General features: G+C 42.4%; 1 protein-coding gene across 3 annotated transcripts; it reads right to left on the bottom strand.

Annotated features, from left to right (window-relative positions):
• Window positions 1-304: 304 nt before the first annotated feature.
• LOC308165882 (gasdermin-E-like) lies at window positions 305-10,413 on the bottom strand. 3 transcript variants are annotated; one of them, XM_080540060.1, is made up of 10 exons: window positions 10,362-10,413; window positions 9,675-9,928; window positions 9,112-9,310; window positions 7,948-8,122; window positions 7,467-7,590; window positions 7,182-7,310; window positions 6,634-6,761; window positions 4,852-5,032; window positions 4,332-4,405; window positions 305-2,167 (listed from the first exon to the last, which is right to left on the bottom strand). In XM_080540060.1, exons 2-10 carry the CDS (start codon window positions 9,883-9,885, stop codon window positions 1,937-1,939), a joined length of 1,452 nt encoding a protein of 483 aa, XP_080396186.1. In that variant the 5' UTR covers window positions 9,886-9,928; window positions 10,362-10,413; the 3' UTR covers window positions 305-1,936. The 3 variants fall into 3 exon arrangements, with proteins under 3 accessions (XP_080396186.1, XP_080396185.1, XP_080396187.1); XM_080540059.1 differs by having other exon boundaries at window positions 10,357-10,400; XM_080540061.1 differs by having other exon boundaries at window positions 2,027-2,446; window positions 10,357-10,400.
• Between the last annotated feature and the right edge of the window lie 1,070 nt (window positions 10,414-11,483).

Genomic DNA, 11,483 nt, shown 5'->3' with positions numbered 1-11,483 from the left:
AGGAAAACACTCATAGAAGTTGGGCATTGAAAGTTGGCTTGTGCTAGCATTAGCTATGGTGCATCCATGGTCAACATGACGTTACAGATGGGATGAACCGGGGTTCGTATTAGCATAGTATTGCAATTTCTGCACTGTACATGAACTGTCAAGATTCTTCTACAATGCAGCTTACCCAGTGTCGGGTTGGTTCTGGGCTTAAATGCTATATTCTGTTCAGCTTGGTTGTAAAGCAAGCCATGCTAACCCATCGCTTAGTTCAAACAGACCGTAGTAGACTTTAAACAACAAAGAGACACGGAATCAATCATGATTATTATTTACTTGCAAGGAGGACGAATATAAGGCCTCTCCTGAGAGAGAGACCCCATATTGGTACTAATCTCTCCTCCTGTAAGCCAGTCTTTATTCTCACAGAATGGAAAGGAGGAGGCAGTTTGTGATCCTATCAGTCTCCTAGAAAAAGGGGGGTGGTGTTCAGAACGAATCATTAACAGACGTGGCCGTGAGCGACCAAAACCTGTTTTCGAAAAGTGACATTGAAATCTGATAAGCAGGGGAGAGAAGGGGCGAGCTGACCTTCTCTGTTTTGATTGGCTCAGGGACAATAACACGAGGGGTAATGGGTGAGGAAAAGTTCATAAACAGAGTCCAGAGTACAAGGGTGTACAAGGTTCACACAATCATTAACAGAGCCCAGAGACAGGCTGTACAGAGTTTATACAGTGATACACAGAATTATACAGAACATCCAACTATATCATTTAACATTTATGAAAACATCATTCAGCCCTATCACCCAGACACATTGGAAACTATCAAAAGCTCTGCCTTTGCTAGCTGAGTTTTTAGCTTCTCCATCTTCTTGATGACACTCACTTTAATTTTTTTGGGGCGCTGCGCTACATGTGTCTGCGTCACAGAGCCCGGCCAAGTTCAGAGCGCTCAGAGATGGGTGCCCTGACTGAAAAGACGGTTTGTCCGAGCGAACTGACCGTTCGTGCATTTACGAACGTACCCGTAATAACACTGCTGACAGCTGTTTTTCATGCGAAAAATACTTTATGCGTGAACGCCCCCCAAGAACACCTCAACGCCCCCCTTTAAAAAATATTTGCTCCAGCGCCCCCCGATGTTGTCTGAACGCCCTCGTTGAGAAACGATGGTCTACTCTAGACTCTAGACTGTCGTAGGACAGACCTTTGTATGTGGTGTGCTATATTGGGAATATCGGAGCACACCACACACAATACGATCAAAACTGTTCAATCCATGATTTTTTATTTTCATGTGTGGGGTCTCAGATAAAAAAAATCTGTTAAGATTTAGAAAAAACTTTGTGTGTACCAGGCTTTAGTGAGTACATTGAATAACACTATCTAGCTTTGTTAGAGCACATGTTAGAATAGCAACATTATCTAGCTTTGCTACAGCACATGTTAGACCACATGTTAGAATAGCAACATTATCTAGCTTTGCTACAGCACATGTTAGACCACATATTAGAATAGCAACAGAATGAATAGGTCCTCATCTCCATTGGGAGAATTTGAATACAGTATTTAATACAGTATTTGGCACATCAATACATTTATATTTTTGGCATTTAGCAGACACCTTTATCCAAAGCGACTACAACATGTGTTCATTTGTTGGAAGCTAAGTTTTGTAGCCTGACAGAAAATATCAGTATATTATAATATATCATTTGAAATGAAACAAAAAATGTTTTAGAAGAAAAGGAAATTCTCAGGTCTGAGATATCTCTACTGATCCAGAGTCACATCTACCAGACTGCTGTCAGGTCTTTGATACTGAGGCTGTATTGAACTGTATTGAAAGATGACAGTTAAAATAGAAGAAATACCTAAAACATACGTTACCTAAAACATACATTACCCACCACACAAACACACATTACCCACCACACAAACTCTCAGACAGTGTGGCCTAAAGAGGCCAGGCCTTTCACAGTGATACACATGACAAGAGGAAGGTTTCCAGATGTCTTGCCAATCTCTGTCTGCAGTGTGTCCTCCTGTCTCTTCAGAGTCACATCTGAGGAGGCAAAGAGACGCTCTACCCTCTCATACACCTTCTTATCAGCCAGAGGAGCCAGACCTGCATCTTTCAGAGAGGACTCCCTACTGTCTGTCACACTCTGCACCTGGAGACCACACACAGGGAAACACTTACATAATAACCATGTTACATGTAACTATGTTGTGTGTAAGATGCCATGTTACTATGTTGTGTGTAAGGCTGTGTTCTTACTAGAACATTTGCTTCACTTGGAATCGGAGTTTAGGATAAAATTCGCTTTGCTCTGCGTCGTTTGGAGCTGTGAGAACGTGCATTCGAAGTCGCGCCCGGAGCAAAGAACCAACGCATGCTCCGCTTGAAAAGGGTGGTTTCGCTCCGGTTAGAAGCGACGCATCGAGGCAGTCTATAGGAAAACAACAGCGCATGCGTGTTGATCTGGATAAGAGCGGGACGAATGGGCAATTTAAAACATTTCTGACTAATCAACTACCACGTCTGTTGCTTCGATTGCGTATGTTACTTCGTTTACATAAAGGGCTGTGAGAACGCAAATCAGATAAGATAATAATTTATGCAACAATTTTGCAAACTCATCCACTTGCTCCGGGTCTCGATTCTGACTTTCATGTGAGAACATGACCTAAGATGCCATGTTACTATGTTGTGTGTAAGATGCCATGTTGCTATGTTGTGTGTAAGATGCCATGTTACTATGTTGTGTGTAAGATGCAAAGTAAATTATGGACATTAAACCGAAAACCCCATTGAATGCTGTATTTATTTTAGAACAAATAACCTGGGGCCTCATTTATAGAAAGTACTTAGATCAAATGTTGATCTTACCCGTGTCGTACGTAGAAAACCACGTCAACGTAGTGATTTATACAATTCCAACGTGAGTCGATTTGACCGTGGAAACGATCGTAGCTCTATGTCGGGTATTGACTTAACGTACGCACATTACCTACTGGTTATGCGGAGTTATTACAGGCATGTGAGCCGCACTGCCTACTGTAATTCATACAAGTGGCTCGTAATAAAATTAACGATGTTGTTATCAGCCAAGGAAACTGATGTTTATGATTGTATTTCAGTCTTTCTTTATATCCCTCCGGAGCTGTCTATCTCCCCTTCAACATGCCTAGTGCGTTCCACAACGGACCTTGCCCGGCCATGCGCTACATTATACTGGATTTTCTCCGGTGTCTGGGAGTTCGTAAAAGGGAGTTCGCAGCCATGTTTTCAATGTCACCTGATAAGAATAAGACCATTATATTATTACAGTATAAGCAGCACTCGAGTTGAGGGGGGAAATAAAAACAGTCAAAATCGTCCCCCTTCTAAAACGGCCATCCCCTCTTTCCATACTTTATGTCATTTTATCAATGAACGTGGTATTACTGCTATTTCAAGGTGCGAGGGGGGCACGCACACATGCAATTACATTTTTACCAAGTTACTGACACTGAAGTCACTGACGCTGAGGGGATGTTAAATTGTCCTCATATGATAAAATCCACCACCTCCCCTGATTTTCTTTTACAACTTGAGTACTGAGTATAAGCATTTGCCTGGTTAGTTGTCATGATCAAATGTTACAAATGCAACTTACCGAGAACTTCTCGGCGAAAAGCCACACTTCTCTGCCCTCTCCCGCTTCCAGACTACCCTATATTATAGCACTTGGCTTAATTCAGCCGCTATAATTGAGCCGCTATCACAGGACGTTAATACAAACCTCATTCACCTGCGTTCATTTTACCTGCGTTGGTATTTATAGAAGGAAGCACGTACGCAATTTTAAACCATCGCAGACCGTTTTATAAATAATGCTTACGTCCGTTTAGAAAAATGTGCTTACGTGAAAGTCAAAGATGACGTTCAAGTACTTTTTTATAAATGAGGCCCCTGGTTGGTTAGAGGGAGAGATAAACATGCAAACCCATAGCGCACTGGTTACCAGTATAATACTAGTCTGAACTGGTTACCAGTACTAGTCTGAACTGGTTACCAGTATAATACTAGTCTGAACTGGTTACCAGTATAATACTAGTCTGAACTGGTTACCAGTATAATACTAGTCTGAACTGGTTACCAGTATAATACTAGTCTGAACTGGTTACCAGTATAATACTAGTCTGAACTGGTTACCAGTATAATACTAGTCTGAACTGGTTACCAGTATAATACTAGTCTGAACTGGTTACCAGTATAATACTAGTCTGAACTGGTTACCAGTATAATACTAGTCTGAACTGGTTACCAGTATAATACTAGTCTGAACTCACCAAGAGCAGGAGGGCCTGTAAGACTGCAGGGCAGCTACAGGAAGCCAACACAGAGAGACCCTCATCTTCCAGTTCTGAAAAGAAATATTCCCACATATGTAGTGTTGAGGTTGTCATGGTAACCTTCTTAATCTTATACACCACCACTTTCCTGACTGTTTGGAGGAATTTGACATTGACAAGTTTTTGACAGTATCACGAAAACCACATTACATTGTATACTGTACGCACTATGCGCACACACACATATTTAACAGCCAATCAGAGGGCTCAATATTGTAGCCAATCAGAGGGCTGTATTTAACAGCCATTCAGAGGGCTCAATATTGTAGCCAATCAGGGGGATGTATGTAACAGCCAATCAGAGGGCTCAATATTGTAGCCAATCAGAGGGCTGTATTTAACAGACACATACACATACAATATTGTATCTTCTCAAAATGGACCTGCACTTTTAGAACAAATACTTCTTCTGATTAAGTTTCTGTATTTGATGTTATAAAACTGCTCTCTGGCTCACCCTCCATGGCACTGGTAATGAGGAGGAGGGCCGTGAGGAGTGAGGGGGACTTGTGGGTCTGGGTCTGATGACTCCCTCCAGACTGGTGTAGAAGATCCAGTATGGCCCGGACCGTCTGTCTCACAGACTCCTCCTTGACATCACCCAGGTCAGGCGTCTCACCTCCACGCATCTGACTCAGCTGTGAGAAGGAGAAACAGATATCATAGACAGTGTAGATGAGAGAGAGATTTGAACACTGTGTAAAGACTGAACATATAGCTAGAAACTTTGTGTCAGACTTTTCCTCAAGTTCTACAGGAACCTGGTGTACAATGGCCTGTTTATTAGATTAGATTCAACTTTATTGTCGTTGCCGAGTACAAGTACTAGACAACGAAATGCAGTTTAGCATCTAACCAGAAGTGCAAATAGTGATATAAGAACATGATATAAAGAAACATGACAATGATAATGATAGGTACAGTAAGGTGTGTATGGTAGTTTAGAGGTATATACAGTTATGAGTTATGTACAGTTAAGGTAGCTCATGTACAGTATGTAATGTACAGATGTATCAAAGAGGTATGTGCAATGTGCAATATACAGTATGCGCAAAGGTAGTATTGTAAACATCGGTAGTGCAAAGGTTAAAGAGTGATCACATTGACCAGGGATGTGCAAACTGTGGGAATTTTAAATGTCGTTTTATCATCGTCGTCCTCGACAGCACCCTTTCATTCCACTCCCACGTTAACAACACCATCCGGTCTGCTTACTTCCATCTACGTAATATCAACCGCCTCCGCCCTTCACTCACTCCCAACAGCGCCGCAATCCTGGTCCACTCCCTCGTCACTTCCCGCCTAGATTACTGTAACTCCCTTCTCTTTGGTCTCCCCCACAAACTCCTCCACAAGATCCAACTGGTCCAGAACGCTGCTGCCCGTATTGTCACCAGAACCCCTGTCATCAGTCACATCACCCCCATTCTACACCAACTCCACTGGCTCCCCATCAAACACCGCATCAACTACAAAATCCTTCTCCACACTTTCAAGGCCATCCATAACCTCGCCCCTCCATACCTGTCCGACCTCCTCCACATCAACATTCCCACCCGGTCCCTCAGGTCTGCCTCCTCCATCAACCTGACCGTCCCCCCAGCCCGTCTGTCCACCATGGGGTTTAGAGCCTTCAGCCGCTCCGCCCCTCGCCTCTGGAACTCCCTCCCCCCCGACATCAGGAACATTGACTCTATCATCTCATTTAAAACTCACCTCAAAACCCACCTGTTTACGCAGGCGTATCCCTGTTGATTTGCTTTTCCCGTGCTGCTCTGCTGCTGGCTATGTTTTATACTGTATATTTCTATGTTTTTTGTGTTTTGAATTTTGTGGCTGTTTTTAGATTTGTTGTTGTACGGCGACCTTGAGTGCCGTGAAAGGCGCCATATAAATAAAATGTATTATTATTATTATTATTATTATTATCGTCCGGACACTATTTTACACAATTATATAATCACCAGTGTTTTCCACGTAACCAGATAATCATCTACATACCCCATAATGCATGTACTGTGGTAGTCTTTTACCCTAGGTTTTTATATCATATATTGGGTTTTATATGACTTATAATATGCATAGATACAGTATGTTTTATGTGAATGAGTTTGTATCCATCTCTATGTATCATTATCTATCTATATACTGTATACTGTATATATCAGCAGTAGTGCAACGATGATAACGATAGACCAATGGGTGTATCAATGATAGACCACCTTTGTGTCCCACTCACCACATCCTCCAGCACAGTGACCGTCTGTCTGTCCTCCATGGCCGTCAGGAGGAGCTGGAGCAGAGCGGAGCGTGTGGACGCCGGCAGGGATGACAGCAGCTGGAAATGACCGCTCAGACTGTCCAGCTCTGTCAACACACAAACGGCACACACAACAACTGCAACACAACTACACAGCTAAGTCATACAATACATGACTGCATACAATACGTGTGAATCAATACAACAACATATCTAATGTCAAAGAATGTAAGATAAGAGAGCTGTCCTATGTTACCCTTTACTTTGTTCCTATAAAGCTTGCACCTAGCTAACCCATGCTTATCTTTGTTGATAGGACACATGGCCTACATAACAAATGTCTAGAGGCTCTTTATGTCCTACAGTAAGATAGACTTCTGCTTGACATATAGCAACAAGAACGGTAGCATTCCACTGAGTACATGTTTCCACTAGACCCAAGCAGACATCATCATGTGTTTTTGACACAACTGGAAGGCGAGGAGGAGCCAGGAGACATGGCTCTGTCCTGCCGTCGGCATCCTTACCTCCCTGCAGGAAGCTATTCTTCCAGGCACCTGAGCTCCCACAGGCACCCGAGACCCCTACTAAGTCCTTCTTAGTAACAGGTCCGTCCACTTCGAACCCACCAAGAGTGTTTGACATCAGACACAGCTCTGTGGACAGGAGCAGACCACTGAGCATGTTCATTCACAACCACAACGCATTTCACAACCACAGCTGGGTACTTAATGTGAGGATCAAAGACATTCCTTCAGATATAGAAAATTACAAAACAAATGACTCAATAAAAAGAATGCACAGCCCCTTACCATAGTGTCCATCGTTGACATTAACCTCCAGCTCAATAAGGCCATAGGCAATGACAGTACGTGGAGGGATCTCTATGGTCACATTACTGTCTTTGTGTAGGCTGTTATTCTGCTTCACTGACACCTGTACAATGACAACAAAACAAAGTCATTGTCTGTGTGATTTGTATTATGCATTATGTGTATATTATTTGTACTACAAAGTGATCATCAAGCACTTTAAAATGTCCTAGACAAATTTCCCTTCGGGGACAATAAAAGTTGATATTATTTTAACATAACATCATATCAGCTTAAGGTAAGTATGTTTGACCAAGCAAACAACATAAACCATTCAGAATCCCCTATAGGTTGTCATGGAAACAGGGAAGTACTTTGACTGGGCAGTCTGTTGTGGTAATCTTGACCTGCTGACGTAGGCATATCCTGTAAATACAACAGCTCTCTCAGCCATCATCACATGTTCCCAGTCCCCTCCTACCTTGGTGCTCTTGGGCCCACAGAAGCTCAGGAGGCCCCCTAGAGCCACACCCTGCTGGACCTCCTCTATGACTGAACATGGCTGGGTGGTCACTACCGTCTCCTTCACCACCCCAAACACCTCCCTTGACTTCTGTCGGGTCTGCTGGATCAGACTGTGTGACATGTCCAGAACCCTGCAGGAAAACCCCCACCACAATATAAGAACACATGTGCTAGTTATGTTATGAAGCAAACATAATTTGACAGCATTACCTATGTTATCATGCCTTTAAAAAGGAACGGCCTAGACCCATTTGTACTAAACAACTACAGACCCATATCAAATCTTTCCTCTACAGGAAAAATAATTGAATTGAGTGGCCCACGATCAACTTAGCAATTATTTGACCCAAAATGACCTCTTCGATGGCTTTCAATCAGGCTTTCGCCCCCTACATAGCACTGAAACGGCTCTTATTACGGTCCTTAATGACATTTGTGTAACACAGACTCCAGAAATGCCTCAGTTTTGGTACTACTAGACCTTAGAGCTGCCCTTGACACTGTAGACCACTACATTTTAATAGATAGATTAAAAACCTGGGTAGGACTTTCGGGCACTGCCCTAAACTGGTTTAGATCCTACCTACATAACAAGAATCATGTTTCATGTCCAAACAAGACCTTGAAAAGCTCATCCATGCATTGGATGCTGCTGTTTCAGCACACGCCTTTTCAATGTTAATGTTCACCAGGGTCCCTCCTCATAAGTGGATGTTTATGGCTGGACAAAGATCAGCATGACATTGTAGTCTCCTGACTGTGTGACCAGTTGATATATTACAGAGATACTTTATTGTATATAACCATTGATTCTATGTATGATGCACTGTGTATGTTTGTTATAGACTCGCCTTCGTACAGCATGGCTTGGGTCCTGACTAACACTATATCCTCTATAGCTGCCTGAGCTCTTCAACTTTTTTCCTTTTTCTTTTTGAATACGATTTTATCTTGTGTATCTCTATTTTGTTTTTGTTTGTTGTGTTGTTGTTTTTTGGCTTATTGTCCTGCTTCTCTTCTTTTTTCTGTACAGTTTCCTTGAGTTTGAGAAAGGCACTTAATAAAATCTATTGTTATTCTGATTATTACTATTACAGTACGACATACAGAAGACACTCACTTGTCCTTGGAGTCTTGCAGCAACTTCTGGACATCCACCTCCTCTTTCTTCAAGGTGCCAAAGGAAGAGTGAAGTTTGGAGGTGTCTTTCCCTTCCAGGTTAAGGTTCACATTGACCAAATCCACATCCACATTGACATTTCCTTCTATGTTGTCACCAAATGTCCCATTATACTTTAGGAAGTCTGTCTCAACGACAACTGTAGGAGAGTCAGAAACATTGACATGATGTGATCTAAACAGCCATTTTCCAGATTCAGAATCTATTGAGAAAGAGTTGAATTGCATAGAAAATAGAGCCAGGTGTTTGACATTGTGGAAGAGTATGTATGTATGTGTGTGTGTGTGTGTGTGTGTGTGTGTGTGTGTGTGTGTGTGTGTGTGTGTGTGTGTGTGTGTGTGTGTGTGTGTGTGTGTGTGTGTGTGTGTGTGTGTGTGTGTGTGTGTGTGTGCGTGCGTGCGTGCGTGCGTGCGTGCGTGCGTGCGTGCGTGCGTGCGTGTGTATGTATGTATATGTTGAATGTGTTTAACCTTATTTAACTGCTGGACTGCTCTGGTATTTACCTGGGTTTATAGGTGTGTCTCCGGTCAGCAGATCATTGAGGGTGAAGTCAGTGGGCAGGTATTTGGGTTTCTGCCAGAACCAGAACCGCTTGCGCTTGACTACTAATGAAAGGGGTGTGAGCCTGTTGGAGTCGTTCAGGCAGGTGACAGGGATCAGGCAGCCATCATTATCGATCTCCTCCACAAAGTTCTTTGTGGCTGTGGCAAACATTTAAAAGATTGCAGGTGGACTTGGCTGGCAGCTTATGACACAACTGACACAGACAGAAAAGACACAAGACAACAGTGAAAAACAGACCTTATCTAAATCAGGATTTGACACAATATTATTGGCATACGATAATGCCAACTAATCTTTGTTTACAATATGAACACGGTAGGTCCATAATCCTAAATGCACATCAAACTATTAAAAACACATGAGATGACATGAGAAAACTGCGGTCTATAGTGTAAAGTATATACGCTTAAAATCAAACAGGAAACCAGCCATGCAGATGTGGACAGGTGATCGCCTCTCATAAATGGAGCCATCTTCTACTGTCAATACCGGACAGAAAGTTCTGTGCCGTTTTTTGCGGAACCAAAATATTATGTTTGCTGAATTCCACGTGTCAGCCAATGATCTATAACCTAACTAAGCCAAAACCCGCAAGAGTGTATGATATTAGTATTATTTTACCGTACTCCTCTTGGTACACGTCCAGATGTGTGTTCAGATGTGTGTTCTCTCCAGTCAACAAAGAACCCCGGGAGTTGGCTCCACCCCTAGAAGCACGGAGGGAACTCCCACACGTCATAAATACAATAACACCTTTTTTCCAGCAGGGGGCAGTTTATTCAGTTTATTCAATTTATTCAGTTTATTCAGTTTATTCAGGCAATAATGTGAGGTAGGTATAGTTTACAGCAGGGTCGTTGTTAGGATCTTGAAACTTCGGGGGCTCAGCCCAGCTCATGTTTCGTTTAATTTCAAAGATGAATTGGGGTTTGACTGAATTATTGTAGGCTAATAGTGTTAGTGGATATTTGTTATATGTTATGATATAATCAGCTCTGTCACACAGCATTTTGTTAACAGCGGCGGGGGTAATAGCAAATAAACGCCCGGGTTACTAAAATAGTTTTTATGGTATTTTAATTGGGCAGGTTTTGGCATCTAGCATTGAAGAATGGGTGTCAATTTGTAGAATTCAGATATTCATGTAAATATACAGTAACCGTTGAAAATATAGCCTTGAGGAAATGAGGGAGGGGAAAAACTCATACGGCGTTGATATTGTGAGACAGTCCACCATGGATGTTGTTATTGTTGTTTATGAATGAATGAATGAATGAATGAATGAATGAATGAATGAATGGTCTTTATTGTCATTGCTATAGTACAGGTACCAAACAACGAAATTTGGGAGGGGTGACTCCCCTGGTGCTAGGAAAGGGAAAAAAAAGAAGGGAAAGGAGCTGGTTTACATAAATAAAGGCTATGTACACTATCCACTATACTATACTATACTGTACAGATAGATTTATGTTGCCAGTGGAGTGTTGATGTTGTCACATGATCACCCAGAGAGAGATATAGCTCGTTACCTAGGTTACGTAAACAGTCAGTTAGGGAACAACGCTCATCGGTATGGACAGCAAAGCTGCTGTTCTGTACCAGAGCTAGTTCCCTCAATCTATTAACCTGCCCTCTGGGACACAATTAGTTGTATCTTGTATTGTGTATTGAAGAAGTTCACTAAAGAACCAGAAACGGAGAATCCCTTGTCGTGTGAGTCATTATCAGGGGCTCCGCTAGGGGGTGGT

Source organism: Nansenia antarctica (genome assembly GCF_963989245.1).
Source record: "Nansenia antarctica genome assembly, chromosome: 10".
In the NCBI taxonomy this organism is placed as follows: Eukaryota; Metazoa; Chordata; class Actinopteri; order Argentiniformes; family Microstomatidae; genus Nansenia; species Nansenia antarctica.
This window is presented reverse-complemented; position numbering and strand designations above follow the sequence as displayed.

Coding starts and splice junctions, on each gene's coding strand:
- LOC308165882 (XM_080540060.1), bottom strand. CDS start 9,885: ATGTTTGCCACAGCCACAAAGAACTTTGTGGAGGAGATCGATAATGAT. Junction 6,762..7,181: donor GAATAGCTTCCTGCAGGGAG/GTAAGGATGCCG, acceptor GTGTGTTGACAG/AGCTGGACAGTCTGAGCGGT. Junction 5,033..6,633: donor TCACTGTGCTGGAGGATGTG/GTGAGTGGGACA, acceptor TCCTTCTCACAG/CTGAGTCAGATGCGTGGAGG.